Source organism: Chelon labrosus (genome assembly GCF_963514085.1).
Source record: "Chelon labrosus genome assembly, chromosome: 9".
In the NCBI taxonomy this organism is placed as follows: Eukaryota; Metazoa; Chordata; class Actinopteri; order Mugiliformes; family Mugilidae; genus Chelon; species Chelon labrosus.
The window spans coordinates 11,463,063-11,479,419 of NC_140359.1; the positions used below are offsets into that span (position 1 = coordinate 11,463,063).

The following is a 16,357-nucleotide window of genomic DNA, read 5'->3' on the forward strand; positions in this document are numbered from 1 at the left end:
GGCCAGCCCACTAGGGCTGAGTAAACACACATCAGGGAATTACACTGCACCTCATCCCCTATGTGACAAGGATAAACAACAGTCTGCTCAGCTCACACACACACTCTCACACTCTCAGCCCATCTCTATTGTGACTGTAACTCTCGAGTGTGTTTTCTCGTATGGGCGCCCTCACTTCTTGCCTTGTCATTTCAAAAGTAACTCTCTCAGCAGACACGCACACACATCCACGCGCTCACACCAGACTTCTATTCAGAGCTGAATGCAGTCTGATCTGCTGTTGTTAGCGGGAGAATACAGCTCCAGGGCAGGCCACCCTCCTCCGGGCCTGAGCCAAACAGTGCAGCAATCTACACAGTTAGCCCTTTCATTGGGACAAACCTCCTCAAAGCCACTACTGCCTTCATAACCTGCCAAACCACCCAAGTGCAGAGGAGCAATTTAGGCTTGTTTGTTTTTGCCCTCTTACTGGACTACTGTGTTTTTGTAGCTCTTTTAAATAGGCTAACCATCCAACAGCTACATTTAGACCTTGGAATACCTTGAGTGTTTCCATCTCCTGGGATGAACACACCAGTTGAAATGTACCTCGCTTCTGTGGCGGTGCTTGCTAAGAGCAAATTGTGTTTGAATGTGCAAAATAAGTCACATTCAAACACAGCAGGAGGCCTGCGACACTGTACTTGTGTACCTATTTGTGTACTTCCACCTCTTCTGATAGGAGCTTTTGCTGGCAGCCCCACTAACAAGCCGGGACCTTTATGAGTTGTGGACAGATCCCAGCAGCCTGTCCTGCACTGATTTGAGGGAAGGTAATGAGAATAATGAGCACAGAGGGCCGAGGCAGTCTGGCTCTTGTCCAGCTGGGCCCCACTGCACCATGGGACACAGGACAGGCAGGCAGGGCACAAGGGGCCCTCATTACCAGGTCTGTTCACCCTACGGGGAGAGAGGGAGCATGGAGCAGGGAGGGAGAGCAGAGGGCAGTGATGATGATGGATGAGGGAGCAGCAGGGTGTTTGTAGCCGACAGGTCTGAAAGGCAGAAGTGAGACTTGTGGTTAGGACTGTTTAGAGGCTCAAGGTGTTGTCAGCATGATAGACTTCTAAAAGGACCCCTACCTATTCTAACTGATACGACTGTACTTTCACTCAATGCGCCACAGAGGAGTATGTGTGCAGGAAATATTATGTAAGCAGGAAATTAGGAGTTGCTTGTGATTTATGCTTGTAGAGCAACAAGAATTAAGGGAAGTTTGTAATGAAACCTGTGACCAATAAATCACACGGGCCACGAGAAGAGTGCAGATTTGTTTAGGAAAATGTCATGCATGATAGAACAGACACCATTATAACATCATGGTTATCAATACCGAGGCCAATTTATTACTTTTTCACTTGATGGTATCTGTCGTGCAGACGGGGACACGGGTCACTCAGTCTTTGCCTGGCTGCCTCTGAAGCCAACCTTGAAATCGCCTCGCTGCCATTCCGAGCTGCTGGGGTTAGGAAGAAGTCCAACTTAAACAACTTTGCCATCTGACACAGGAGAAGTGGAGCCGAGATGGCTAAAGATGGTATGGTGGTGGCTGTAGAGAGAGGGAAATGGAGGAAGACGGAGGGAGAGGGAGGGAGAGAAGGAAAACACACTCCTTCCGTTTGTCTTATATAAATCTGAAGTTGTTTTCCTTAGCAGGAGATTAACATTATTTCCACATACGCTAAGCGGAATTACCTTGATGAGTGGGAACAAAAAAATAGGTGGGCAGCACTATAGCATGTAAAAACAGTGGAGAATGTGTAGACATGGCAAGGAGCCCTTCTGTCTAGACCAGTCTGGTTAGGACAAGGTTCAGATTGTACCAGCCCACCACTCTGAGGAAACCTAAGGAAAGCTGCAGAGGCTGCACATGGGAGTCTCGCTTCCCCCTCGCAGGAAAAATGAACATTTGTGTTAGTGTGTTCTCCCGCACACGCCATTGAGTGGTTCCTGGTTGGGCAACGGTCAACTAATGAGAGTGCATGACATTAAGGGGCGGAGAGGGTGAGGAAGGGGTTAAGCGTGCTGGAGAGTGGAAACAGAAAGGGGGTGCTGCTGGAGTTGATAGACTCCAGATGTGTCTTTCAGATAAACTGAAGGAACGGGGTGTGTTTGTATTGCAAGCCTAGCTCAGTCATGGCTCTGGGGGTTTATTGAAACAGCGAGCAAGCCCGCTCATAAGCCCATTACCAAATCGTACGCTTTATGTGCCAGTAACTCCCTGTCACACACTCCTGCGGCAAACTTGATATGGTTTCAATGGCATTTTCCTCTGGAGGAACTTGAGCTTTCTCTGGACTTACTTCCTTTTCTGCTTTACTTTTGCATCTTCCTTCTCCCAGCTCACTGGGTCTCTCGCTGTTCCTCCCCTCTGACACTCTCTACATGCTGTAGTCCACCTACTGGCTGAAAATATCTTCTCATTGATAATTTGAATGAAAGACGCCGGCCTTTGTTTCCTTCCCAGTAACACATGGTTTCAACTCTTTCTCCATTAATGTACTGATTGAGACTGAATGACTCAGTTTGAAAGCTTGGATTTTTCATGATTAATAATCCGAAAGACAAATATTATAATCTAAAGTATGTTACATTAACTTTGTAAACAGACTTCCATTGTTTCTGAAGCCGTGCATGCTGGTAGGTCTTCTGAGCATTGCCAAGGAGGGCATCGCCCCCTTCTCTCGGCCACTCCAAAAGCCAGAACTAGAGTCAATAAAGGTCCGTGGTTCCAGAGTTTTCCTTGGCAGAACAAGCTTCATCTCCTCTTGCTGCACATTATAGAAACATATAATCAACTTAGGAAATTTTACACGTCCAATAAAAGTATTGCTTTTTCTGTACATCCCGCTAACTGCAGTGCAGTTGGTTGGATCCACAGTTTATGTTATAATCAGTCATGAGCAGAGTTGAGAGCCTTATTTGTTTGAACCACAGTACAGCACAGGGGATGATCAGATGGGGGTTGTCAAGGTTTGAAAGAAAATATCTTAAGCATGTGTCCAGTGGATATAAGCTAGTGTCCTTCAGCTTCCTGGCTGAGCTAAGGCAGTTGGTTTCCTTATGAACACAGACAAAAAAGTTGATCAGGTGTAGCCAATCTGAGAGGAACCAGAAAAAGCAAAGAAAATAATCTGGGGAAGGGGCAGCAAAGCAGGAAATTAGTAGAAAAACAAGAGCTCGGCAGATCCTGGTTTCCTGTTTTGGGGGGAAGGCAAGAGTACGTTTGGGGCCTGTGTTACAGAGCCCCCATTGTGAGCAAGTGTGTTGAGGAGTAGGGAGGTGGGGTCCACGGGGCCATACACAGGGATGATTTTGCTTCGTACTGAGTCCCCTAACCCACCTGCCCCTCCCTACAGGGGAACGCTAGCTAGTAAAAAAGGAGAAAAAGGAAACTGTAAAAATAAACGAGCAAGGGCCTCTGCAAGCGACGCCAACCAGACAGGAAATGACACGCGGCACAAAAATGGTCTCCACTGACCTCTGTCAGGAACCAAGGTGCCAGTTAAACACCCATGCTTTTTTTCAAAAATATATTCAATCCATAGACGTATTTGTTTCTGTCTTCTGTTGCTTACATTTGTCTGCATCTTACTGTATAGGAATTAGCCCCATGTAAAGTTTTCCATTAAAAAAATCCAGCAACAGGAAATTCTTGATTCCAGTCTGGTGATAATGAGTGGCCATTCCTGGCTTCAGTCATTTTCCCAGCTCCCTCCGGGGCCAGGGCCTAAACAATGTCAGCACTCCAGTCCCTGCTGCTGTGCTCCTGATAATGGAGCACTCCATGTCTGAAGCGCTTTACAGACCATGTCTTCATTATTACCCTCTCGCTGCCCTACAAGCACGTCGCTCCTCTCCAGTCTGGTCTGCATGGGGCCCAGGTGCTCATCCCCTATACCCACGGAGCAATGACTCTTCAGAATGGCAGAGGACCAGCCCCATTGATCAGGAGGAGGAAAAAAAGAGATTCTTAATGGCAGCTTCTAGTATTAGGCCCAGCAGCAGCAGACAATAGCCTCTTTTGGGCTGGTAGTGAGCTTGAGTCTGTCACAATCCAATCGTACAGGCCACATGTGGCGAAGGGGATAAAGCCCTGCACTCAGAAGGTTACAAAGCATAACTCAAACAGAAAGGCTGTAGACATAATAATAATAATACGCTGCTACCAATCATGTAGCTTCTTGAAGGCCATGCTACTATGGAAGAGGATAACAACAAATAATAGCTACTGCTCAAATGTCTGGGATAGACAATGATATTTTCAGGCACGGAAAGCATGAGACTTTGAAGTTTTTCTTGTCTCTGCTGTTATCCTCGTGCTTGGTGACAGCCGTTGTCATCAGTGTCAAGGCCACTGAGCTGTGAAGCTGTTGTCAGAGAGGGCACCGTCTACTCCAGAGGGCACACAGACAAGTCATCGCCTGAGAGTGAGGCTTGCAGGAGACGCAGCTCGTACTCGACTGTAGGTTTGATATAAAACTGGACACAAATCAGAGAGCGCAGGAAAGTGGCGAGGTGCAGCAGGAGAGATTTGGCTCTGACATTTGGGCCACCGTAAAGGCTCAGTTCTTGGCAAGTCTTGTTGACTCTGGTGAGCTCCTTCACATTCCCCAGCTTGGTGACAAGAGAGTGTATCAGAGGTTGATAATTCAGCAGGCCAAAACACACAGAGCGCTGTCCTCTTTCAAGCCAGACAGGAAATGCGTATGATTTAGTACTTGGAGATTGGTCACTGCTCAAACAGCTCATCTTCAGAAAGTTCAAGGAACTTATGATCTCTGCACTATTCATGTCACAGGTGACTCTGTGTCTTTGTGGGTGTTTAAGAGTGACCTGGTGCAGGTTATGGTTAGGATCAAGTATGCTTGAACAGTAAAAGCAACATGTGCATGCTTGTTTGTGCAAGCGTTTGTGTATTTGTGTGTTTAGGTAGTTTGATGGTTGTGTTTCTGTTGATGTATTTTCCATTTGGTAGTGCAGTTGTCAGCAGCTGAGTACAGAGGATCTCACTCACAAAAAAAGAACATTTTAATCTTTACTTTCATAGAAAAATTAGGGACGTAAGAAGTGAGAATCTGGATTTGGTCTTTACATGACTTCTGCTTTAGCTGTCATTTTAATTCAAATCTATGCATGTTTGATAGAGGTTATACATGGAGGTCAGTGTTACAAATGCACGCTTGCGCATGAGTGTGAAAGACACAGACGGGGAGGGAGAGACAGACCTCAGTGAAAGGAAACAGTGGGCAGTGCCTCGTCTTTCATCGCTGTACTAATGAGCCCCGGGACACACAGACTGGAAACAGCAGTATTGTTCTCCCCCCGCCCTGGTCAACAAATCCTATACAGCTACTGACACACAGAAACACATGTATATTGAGAGAGGGACACAGGCACACAAAGATCAGCACATACAGTACATTGTGACAGACCCACAAGGACACAAACACACAGTAGAGTATTGTTGTTGTCAGAATCGTAGAGGTGGAAATATCTCCTCCTTTTTAAAAAGCTGTGAAATTGTTGCAAAGTGTTCTGCCTGAAAAGCTGGCGTACTCTCAAAGAGCTAGGCCGAGCTGTCAGAGGCAATGTTTTGAGGCAAACACAAATAGACTTCAGCCTTATTGGTCTGAGGCCAGATCGCTCCATCATTATAACCTGTCTCCTGTTTATAATCTAAATATGAACCATGGCATAGAGGGATCTTGGACCAAAAGCAAAAACCTCTGATCACTTGAGTACATCCTGGCCATACCGCACCGTATAATCATTTTGCTGGAAGCCATTTTGTAAAACAATTTCCCTGGCCTAGATTCACCAGACAGGCTAAATTCTTGGAAAGTGGACAAAACAATGGCTGAGAGATGCCTGAGGTTGTATGTGGTGTGAGGCTGCTCAGTAGAGAACAGCAATGACAGATAATCTTTGTGAATAAACAAAACAAAAAAAAACAACACCAGAAAGTCCCCAATACCACGAGGCATCTTCGCGAGAAATAGGAAAAAAATGCCGCCACTGCACTGATGCCTGTGAAGCCCTGTAAGGAAATCCCTCTCTGTGACTGGTCCGATGGGAGCAGACATTTTTCATGCAGTGGGAACTTAGAAAACATGCGCTGTCAATAACCATCCGTCTCCTGACCTGATCTAACCCCGCTATTCCCACCTGACCGATAAAAAAGAAAAAAGAGGAAAAAAGAAAAAAAAAAGGCTTGGATTCATAATCTAATGCAGGTTGGCTGGTGGAGAAGGGGTATGGTTGTAGAGCTTAACTCATGGGTGTGGAATGGGAAAAGGGTGGAGATAAGTGCAGCAGATAATATGAAACCAGATAGACAGTTAAAGAAATGAATAGTTATGGTTTGCGGTGGTCAAGTTAATCGTGGGAAGATCCAACAAGCAGAAAATACGACAAACCCTCTTGCTAGCTGTTTTAGAATCCACTGATATTTTATTTGTTTAAGGCTCTGCGTGCTGCTTGTCTCAAACCCAGGTGGCTGCCGGGATAAGATTTCATATCTGTGGGCAGAAGCATCCTGCTGTGTCGTGCTAGAGGAGCCAGGTTTTTGGAAACGAGTCTGCACTATCGTTTGTTTTAGACTCGAAGAAGCCTTCTCTTAGTGCCCAGAGAACTGTTCAACATTTTTGGAAAGCCCACCACAGAAATCAAAGAGTGAAACGGATCATTTGGCGATTTTCTGCCAGTTATGTGCTGAACTGTTTCTTGGCTATGAGCGCTAACTTCCTGGAATCTCTGCTAGTTGTTTCTGCTCGTGGCCAAGTGTTACACACTTTACACTTTGGTTTCATAAACATTAAACTAACAAGATTTAATTTGTTCATTAGTAACCGTTGGTGGTACTAGTAGACAGATTGCATTACTATTTTGGGCAGAACTTGGCAACCTGTTTCCCCTTGACTCCAGCATTTATGCTAAGCTACTAGCTCCTACATGAGATATGTCAATCTAAACTTCTAACTATTAGCAAGAGGTGTGGAACAATTCTTTTGCCAGCGTCATACTTGCATGCATTTCCATAGTGACCTAACATTTTCTCTCTCTCTCGCCCTCACCCAGGGACCTCAAGCACAACTTAATCAGCACCATCATGCCTGGAGCCTTCCAAGGCCTATCTGAGCTTCGGAAACTGTAAGTACACATCAGCACAATCCACATTCCGAGCGGGTTCAGAGCAACAAACATATTAATAGAAGTCAGGAACACAGGCTCATAAATTTTGGCTTAAATGTATGAGACAGGCTAGTTTGTTTAAGATTGTTCACAGACTGACAGTAGCCGAGACAAACCCATGATAGTATATACTGTTTTGGCAGCTCATGGCAGCGTGCCTTATATTGAGCTCCTGGGGTTAGTGCGACCATAAAGGCCTCTTCACTGCTGATCTTTGTGGAGGCCCTGGGATGTCCTCTCTATGCCCGACTTTCACCCCTGAGGAAACCTCAAGATTACGCCGAGGCTCCTCAAACTTCACTGAATGTGACAAGGCAACTGTCTGCAGCCGCTCCCTGCTCACTCGTTGTGTTTTTGGATACAGAGGTCTGGTTGCAGCATGGGTCGAAACTGTTGGCCTGCGCCGCTCGGTGTGACTCCCCTTCCCTCCTCCTCCTACTTGTGTTTTCCCTGCAAGGTCTGGGGCTTCTCAAAACAAACAGGGGGAGATAAACACATGCTCTGGACAGCTCTCTGCCGGGTAGTGTCAGGGGTGCAACAGAGCAGATCCCTCTCTGGCTGCAGCCATATATCACACTCAGAGGTGGACAACAGAGCAGGGGCCTTGCTTTTACCCCTCTGGTGATAAACTTTTACTCAGATCGTATGGAGTCCTGATAAGGGAAAGTGGCTGGGACTGCAGGCCTGCCTATTTAAACTTTTAACTTCAGAGCTTGCAAAGTAAAATTGCAAACTGTAGTAGAATACACGAGAGGCAACGCAAGCTATGTATGTATTTGTATACGTACGAGACATCACACTCTGAGGCTGCGTGCTTCAGACAAGTTCTCATAATTTGAAAATAACTAACACATTCCTCTGTTGTTTTTTCTTACACTTTAAGCGACCTTTCCAACAACCGCATTGGCTGCCTGACTGCAGACATGTTCCAGGGGCTGACCAATCTCACTAAACTGTAAGAGACAGATTCATTGATTCCATAAAAATCCTGAACTCTCTGTGGTAAAGCTAACTTGTTTGTGTCCAATTTGTCTTCTGTTAGGATCCTCTCCGGCAACATCATATCCACCATGGATTCAGGGGTGTTCGAGGAGCTACCGTCCCTCAAGCTAGTGTGAGTATTAAATTCTGTCAGCACTTACCTACAAGTTCAGTCTCACAGTATGCTATTACATATCTGAAGGGTCTGCTTAATGTGTTTCACAGTGATATACAGTATATTGTAGAGGATAACTCTACAAATATTCCAAACCTAAACAAATTTAATTGTTATGTACAGTACTGAAAATAAGTGAGCCTCTTTATTTAAGGATGGAAACAAGAAATGTCTAACATATAACAGTTGTAATTCAAGATTCAGTTGAAAGTATTTCTGAGCTCAGGTTGAGTGAATCCTAAAAACCCTCCCATGATCATGTATGATTATGTCTCCCTTTAGAAACTTCAACTCCGAATACCTGTCATGTGACTGTGGGCTGCGTTGGGTCCCAGGCTTCTTCCGCTCCAGTTCAGCACGTTTAGGGGACGAAACCTTGTGTGCCTTCCCCAGGAGCCTGAGAGGAAAGCCTCTGCGTGGACTAAGCGAAAGCCAGCTGAGCTGTGGTGAGAGCTTCTCTACAGTGAGACGGGGGCGAATGCGGCGGTTCACCACCTTATTTCAAACATTGCCCCTGTAAATGACAGTGAAAGTGCAACCATAATAATATTCAAGATCATCTCAGCTATTTCAAGAATTATTGGGCCAAACGAGTCAAAAGTGTTTTAATCCCAGCAGCTCAGAAGGCACATATTTCTAAAAGTATCAGTGAGCAGTGTTGACAGCTAATCCTGTGGGTTGCATTTACGAATTGCTGCAGCCTGCATCCAATCTGTTGTAGAACAGCCGACTTATAATAGCTTCTGTGGAAACATTTAGCTGAGGTTGGATAATGAGAGAGCAGCAGAAATTATTCAGAGTGATGTGTAACGGTCACATCTGCGTCTTTTCCCTCCATGCTGCTCAGACGGTCCTCTGGAGCTGCACACCCTGTCGCTTCTGCCCTCCCAACGTCAGGTGGTCTTCAGGGGTGATCGGCTGCCCTTCCACTGCACCGCTGCTCTGGTGGACAAGGTGACCACCTTACACTGGCGTCACAACGGTCAGCTGGTGACGTCTGACCCAGAAATGGATGTCCAGCTTGAGAAGAGTGTGCTGCATGACTGCACCTTCATCACCAGGTGAATAGCAAGTTATAAATACACACTGAGTGCCCTGGTTTGCCCTAATTTGTTCTGATGATGCTGTCTTTCAGTCGCTATTCAAACGTTTTTGATCTCTGCAAAGAGCTGCAAAGACAATACTGGGCAAATAAAGATGAATGCTGTTTGTAGTTGAAGCGGTGTGTGGTAATAATGTGTTATAATGAGCCGTCCTTATCGTCTTTGTCCAGTGAGCTTATCCTATTCAACGTACATGTGGAGGCCAGTGGAGAGTGGGAGTGTGTGGTTTCTACTGGGCGGGGCAATACCTCTCGCACTGTAGAAATAGTGGTGCTGGAGAACAGCGCCTCCTTCTGTCCAGAAGACAAAGTTGTCAACAACCGTGGGGAGTTCAGGTTAGTCACAGCTATATATTATTATGTGCCGTACTATTTACATATACATATATATCGTTACAATACTAAAGCTGGAGCATTCTTACTATTCCGTGGCTTCAATCCACAGGTGGCCAAGAACTCTGGCAGGCATCACCTCTCATCAGTACTGCCTGCAGCTGCGTTACCCTTCTCTGACTATCGAGGGGGGTATGGAGCAGAAAAAAGCCTCTCGATACTGTGACCGAACTGGAAAGTGGCAGGACGGTGACTACTCAAACTGTCACTACACCAATGGCATCACCCGTGTCCTGCACACTTTCATCCTGGTCAGTATGGCTGTCAAACCACAGTACATGGTCCCTGTTCTATATATATAATGTAGATGTAGTGTCTTGACATGGCAGCTCATGTCCTCATTGCATTTTTGCTCTTTCATCCCAGAGGCCCATCAATGCATCCAATGCTGTCACGGTCGCACATCAAGTCCGCACCTATACGCTCGAGGCTGCAGGTTTTACCGACTCAGTAGACGTGATGTACGTGGCACAAATCATGGAGAAGTTTATGGAATATGTCAAGCAGCTGCGAGAGGTGGGAAAGATTTAATTGCGTAATTAAAAGGGCCTTTTACAAGTGGGGGCCAGGTGTAACATTATTATCCTCATAAATCTGTTCCAGTTGTCAGAGGTGATGGTTGAGATGGGCAGTAACCTGATGCAGGTGGATGACCAGATCCTTGCTCTCGCTCAGAGAGAGAAGAGAGCCTGTAGCTCCATCGTCTACTCGCTAGAGACACTGGCCTGGCCTCAGCTTCACAGTCACGCTCAAGACTTCTCCATGGTACAAATATAGCCATAGTTTATTGTGAGATAAACACAGAGATAGATGTTTGTGTAATTTGTGAAATTTCGGAGTTGTGTGTAAATTTGCAACTTGATTTCTACAGGTGTCTAAGAACATTGTGATGGAGGCCCACCTAATTCGACCAGCCCACTTCACTGGTATAACCTGCACTGCATATCAGCGTCATGAGGTGTCAGCGGGAAGCCCGGGAATGGAAATTCCAGAGTCAGCTCATGAACAACAGCTTAATTTTCGCTGCAGCACTGGCTCCCATAACACCTCCCTCAACAATTTCCCCCTAAAGGTGAAGAATAAACCTGCCTCCTTGCTTCGCCTTGTTCCCTCTGTTACCACATGCTGTGGTAACAGGTTTAATGGTGAATTTCAATATTCATTACATGATTTGCATGTGCCCTTTTTTTCTCCGTCAGAATTCTATAGCCCTGGCGTCAGTGACTCTTCCTGCAACTCTGTTTCCTCCTGATGCCACAGCAGACTGTAAGCTACAGTTTGTAGCTTTCCGAACTGGCAGCTTTTTTCCTTTGTCTGGGAACTCGAGCAGCACTGTTGAACACTCTCGCAGACGTAGTGTCAACACTCCTGTCATCTTTGTTGGGCTTGGTAAGGAAACACATGAGCCCATTTAAAGGAGTCCATTTTTGTTTTACTCATAGTAGTAAAATATAATTAAAATTTTGGTTTATTTTGGTATTCTGTAAGTAAGATATGACAACATATTTATTTTCAGCTATTATTTACTGTGCAACATAAAATGAAAAACTCACATTGTAAAAATCATATATTGCTTTAAAATATATAAAGAAATATGAACATGATCACGTCTGAATTTTTTAACTAATGCACTTTTTTTGTCTTGATAATTTCCTCCCTATCTTTGTCAGACGGCTGCAGCGTGTGGAACTACTCGGAGCCCATCTGGGTGTCGCTCCGCCACTTGTCCCCCGGTACTGATGCTGTGGCAGCTCAGTGGAGCATTAAGGGGCCGGAGAAGCAGGGAGGCTGGAGTCAGGAGGGTTGCCGGCTGGTCCATAGCGACAGCAGCACCTCCACAATGCGCTGCTATGTGCTTAGCAATTATGCTGTCCTGCAGGTAGGATAGCCCTGAGTATTTAATCATTCTTCCGGGGTGGCAGAGGTTGAATGAGACTTTCATCTGACTCGTGTGTGATCTCTCTTTAGGAGGTGCCTGACTTTCCCAACTCCACGGGCATTTCCGTAAAGGTGCTCCACCCTGTGGTGTACGCCTGCACTGCAGTGCTGCTCCTGTGCCTCTTCACCATCATCATTACACATATATTACACCACAGGTACTCTCGTCTTTATGACTTCCTGCTGCCTTCTGTTATTTACTACACATTCTCATGATTTCACTTTGTGCTCCTGCAGCTCAATTCACATATCAAGAAAAAGTTGGCACACACTGCTGAATACCTGCTTCCACATCGCCATGACAACAGCAATCTACGCAGGAGGCATAAGCTTGACCAGCTACCCAGTGGTTTGTCAAGCAGTATGTATTGAATTTGTCATTTTAATTATTTTTAATCCATTTTAATTATTTTTATCTATGACCCTGGTGTCTAATCTGGCTGCATTACATGACAGGTGGGCATTGCCCTGCACTACTCCTCGCTGTCAACCCTGCTGTGGATCGGAGTCAGCGCCAGAGTCATTTACAAAGAAGCTGTGTGGAGAATGCCACGGCAGCCAGAGGGAGATTCCCCTACTCCGCCTACTCAGCGACCTATGCTCAGGTCAGTGAACAAGCTACAACTCACCTTCACCCACTTCCTGTACCATGGGATTATTGTTTGCTGTCAATATGGTTTATGTTTTAGACAGATGCAGGAGTTCTTTTGCATGGCCACCCAAACTGTGCGCCGTCAAAGGTGGTCATTGTGCTCAATAACCATAGTTCCTCTGTTTTTAAAAACCTTCAGGGACATAACAGAGTATTTGCTGTAAGGCAAGAAAAAGTCAGATGAACTCCGAGCAGGGGAGGGGAGGAATGTAGGAGACCAGCACAACAGAAGCAGTGGGCGCTGTCATAAATCTGTGCTGGCTGATTCAAGGAGTGCACTGTCTTCTCCAATATTCCCCTCTATTTCTTCTCTCGCTCTCCTACCCCTGTGATCTTGAAGCTGCAATCATACACAGTGCCCCTGACCTCGCTGGACCTCCAGCCACTCCTTTGTTGCCCGCTTGGCCACATGGGACCAGGCTGCAATAAATCACAGACTTTGGGAGCCTATATTGACCCTTGTAACCCTCTGCCCACTAAGAGAGTGCAAGGTCACACAGCTCTGTGCAGATTATAGACAGCCGGAGAGACATTAAAACAGAAAAAGGAAAATGATACGGTCATGCTCACTTTCAAAAACATTGTAGCAGCCAAAGGTCATACAGCATCCTGTGGCACAAACAAGAACTGCTTTTTATTTCTAAAACTGCAGCTGGGAACCTTTGTTTGATATGGTGTTCTCTGTCATTCAAGGTTTTATTTGATAGCTGATGGAGTTCCCCTTATCATTTGTGGGATCACCGCAGCTGTCAATGTCAACAACTATGGAGACAACAGCCCTTAGTAAGTGCTTTTCTGTTTTATCCTTGAGTCACTTGGGCTTTGTGTTATTTTGTTTGGTGCTGAAGTGAATAATTCAGAGAGATATGTTGAATACACAAAGATGTCCTTGTTTTGCACTGACTCTTCCTCCATCTTTTCTGCTCATGCAGCTGCTGGCTGGTCTGGCGCTCAAGTCTGGGGTCATTCTTTGTCCCTGCCGGCCTAGTTGTGTTGGTGACCTGGATCTATTTCCTGTGCACTGTGTTTCGCCTGAGGCACCGTGTGGCCAAAAAATGCACAGGAACCACCTTGTCCACTCCTGTGACTGAGAGCCATCCTGCGCTGGCAGGAAGCACCAGCCTGCTGTCCACAGACTCGGCGGTGGGACCTATAAGCCCTGTCGTGCCTCCAGAGGACCAGTACTCTCTGAAGACACAGTTCTCTGTACTGGTGGCCACCCATTTCCTTTTTGTGGTTCTGTGGTGTTGTGGAGCCATGGCAATGTGGCTAACAGGCCACACTAGCTTGTTATTCAGCTGTCTCTATGGGGTGACCGCCATAGTTTTGGGGGTGTTTCTGGTGGTGCACCACTGCTTCCGACGTCTGGATGTGCAGGCCTCATGGCTGGCTTGTTGCCCGGGTTATCAACGCGCACATCCCATGTCAACTTACACACACACCTGCACTACTGGGAGTGGGGTGCAGACGTCTGAGCAGGGATCCCAGCTTTTCATCAACTGCCATCCACCCGGTGACTCTCACAACTCTTCATCAGCCAGGTCATCATCCACACCAAGTGGGATCAGCAGCGTCGGCCCTGGGCCTTGCAAGCTCACCAACCTGCTGCAGGTGGCACAAGACAATGCAAACAACACCTCACGTGTCCCTACCGGCAACAACACTAGCACCAGTACTGACAACGTCACCAAGCCAACAAACAATGTTCCTCCCATCATTAACTCTGCAGCACCTGTACATCCTCAGAGAAGGAAAGTGAGTAGCAGAACTAAACAAGGAAGTAGCCAGTATTATCATCGGGGTGAGGGCAGAGGTCACTATCGTCTCAAAGCTCTAAGGACTGCTGGAGGTGGGGGCAGTCTTGGAGCTTTGGGCCCCACAGGTTTAGAGCACCTCAACTCATCACATGCTGTTTACAAAGCTGCCACAAGTGAGAATGGCAGCCTCCACCACAGCCTCTCAGAGAACCAGGGCAGCCCACTGACAAATGGGAAGCGAGTGGGAGAGTCAGTAGCCACCAGCCCCTCAGAGGGAAGTGACGGGGGCAGCAGTGGAAGCCGCAAACCTTTCCCACTGCTGCCGTCTATGGCCAGCAGAGCGGCCATGCACGGTGCTCAGCGTCGATGTGCCAGCAAAGACAATTTGAAACTGGCCGCATCTGCGGAACGCGAAACTAAGCGCTGCTCGTACCCTTTGAACAGTGTCACCACCACTGTGCCAGGGGCCGCAGCCCCAAATGGCACCCTAAAAAACTCTGTGCTAGAGCTGGAGCAGGACATGAGTGGCACCGACCAATCCCAGAGCTCTGTTGGAATGAAGAGTGGCTTGTGGAAAAGTGAAACCACAGTATAAACTATACTTACATGTGAACATCTATGCATGACCTTAATGAAATCCTAAATGACAGGGTTATGTTGTATGGTCTTTTAATAATTATATAATTTAAGATGTAATATCACGAAGGCATCCAGGACCCTAAACTGGTACTTTTGCCTCTGTAGCATCGTAAGAGTTTGCTGTGAAATGGAAAAAAATAATAAGGCTTGCTCTGGGGGTTTCAGGCCGGGTTTTTGTAAAGCGTCTTGAGACGATTTGTATTGTTATTGACGCTATATAAATAAAATTGAATTGAATTGAATTGAATAACGCAGGTTTTTTTAATGTCATTTTCAAACATAAGATACGCATTTATTTTATTCACTTTCCAAAAATGTACAAGATGTCTCTGAAATTGACATATAATGTTGATTTTGGATGTCTAATGAAAGCTTTATTGTTGCAGTTGTGATTTTTCTATGCATATCAACTATAGCATGAAATGGAACAGAAGATGGCCCATTTCCGAAGTACGGCTATATGCATTTAATCTGTGGACAATCTTTCACCATTACGTTTGCTTCAAGTAACTGTTTGTGTGTGCTCACATATGCACTTGTACGTTCTCTCTGTGTTTATGCATGTATGTGTGTGCGCATGTGTGTGTGTGTGTGTGCACAGCAGAGTGAGAGAGGATTTGCGTGAATGTGGTTGTACAGAATCTCAGAGTGAATTAAAAACACTATGCGAGACTTTTGATTATAAAAAATGTTTCCTTTTTTTCTTTGTACTCCCATCAGCACTGGAAGAGCTTCTCTTGTGTGGCAAATTTAGAAAGAATACAAATATCTGATTGACTGCCCCCTCCTGGATAGCAGAAACACTTCTCAGTTGGTGTTGCACTAAAAAATGTATTAACCTTATATAGTACTGATATTTCACAGGTTTTACAATGACAAATTCATCCAACAGTAAAATACAATTCTGGTGCAATGACAGAAGTGTAATTTCTACATTTCTACATTTCTACATTCTACAAATATTTCTACATACCAGGTGCTCGACTAGAATACAAGCAGTACATTTGAGTAGACTTACAAAAGCCTGAGTCATACTTCTGTTTTTTAATCAGTTTGATACACATGCAATTCAGGAAATTTCAGCAACAGGAAGCAGTATTTCTATTATGCACTTCATTGCCAAGGCGCTTTCCATTGTTCTTTGGGCCACTACATATTGTTGCAGCACACCTGGTGTTGTCATCAGTCTGTGGCATGTCGGCCTACTATTACATATTCTGAGCATTTTGAGCAGTCCCAACGAGCATGTGACTTTGACTTATAATGAACCTCTAATGGAAAATAAACAAAAGACATGCCCTGTTTATGACTCTTAAGAGCCATAGGTCTGATCTTGACTTTGCCTCTGCGTCAATAACTATGATTTTGTGACCAAGTCCACAGTTGTAGAGTGTATTCAAGAGGAAGTACTGAACCATCATAAGATGCTCTTTGAATAATGATTCATCCATTTCTATCTTAGGTTTTAATTTATTTCTAGCATGTAC

General features: G+C 45.6%; 1 protein-coding gene across 1 annotated transcript in view; it reads left to right on the plus strand.

The window, feature by feature from the left end:
• Window positions 1-16,259, plus strand: part of adgra2 (adhesion G protein-coupled receptor A2) — a 36,176-nt gene extending 19,917 nt beyond the window's left edge. Inside the window, exons 3-19 of the mRNA XM_084550689.1 lie at window positions 7,120-7,191; window positions 8,117-8,188; window positions 8,276-8,347; window positions 8,672-8,835; window positions 9,237-9,450; window positions 9,663-9,827; window positions 9,937-10,135; window positions 10,251-10,400; window positions 10,488-10,649; window positions 10,756-10,956; window positions 11,084-11,273; window positions 11,555-11,763; window positions 11,853-11,980; window positions 12,060-12,183; window positions 12,279-12,427; window positions 13,168-13,257; window positions 13,407-16,259. Coding sequence (XP_084406815.1) covers window positions 7,120-7,191; window positions 8,117-8,188; window positions 8,276-8,347; window positions 8,672-8,835; window positions 9,237-9,450; window positions 9,663-9,827; window positions 9,937-10,135; window positions 10,251-10,400; window positions 10,488-10,649; window positions 10,756-10,956; window positions 11,084-11,273; window positions 11,555-11,763; window positions 11,853-11,980; window positions 12,060-12,183; window positions 12,279-12,427; window positions 13,168-13,257; window positions 13,407-14,826 — 3,781 coding nt within the window. The 3' untranslated portion in view covers window positions 14,827-16,259. The remainder of the gene's footprint in view (window positions 1-7,119; window positions 7,192-8,116; window positions 8,189-8,275; window positions 8,348-8,671; window positions 8,836-9,236; window positions 9,451-9,662; window positions 9,828-9,936; window positions 10,136-10,250; window positions 10,401-10,487; window positions 10,650-10,755; window positions 10,957-11,083; window positions 11,274-11,554; window positions 11,764-11,852; window positions 11,981-12,059; window positions 12,184-12,278; window positions 12,428-13,167; window positions 13,258-13,406) is intronic.
• The last annotated feature ends 98 nt before the right edge of the window (window positions 16,260-16,357 follow it).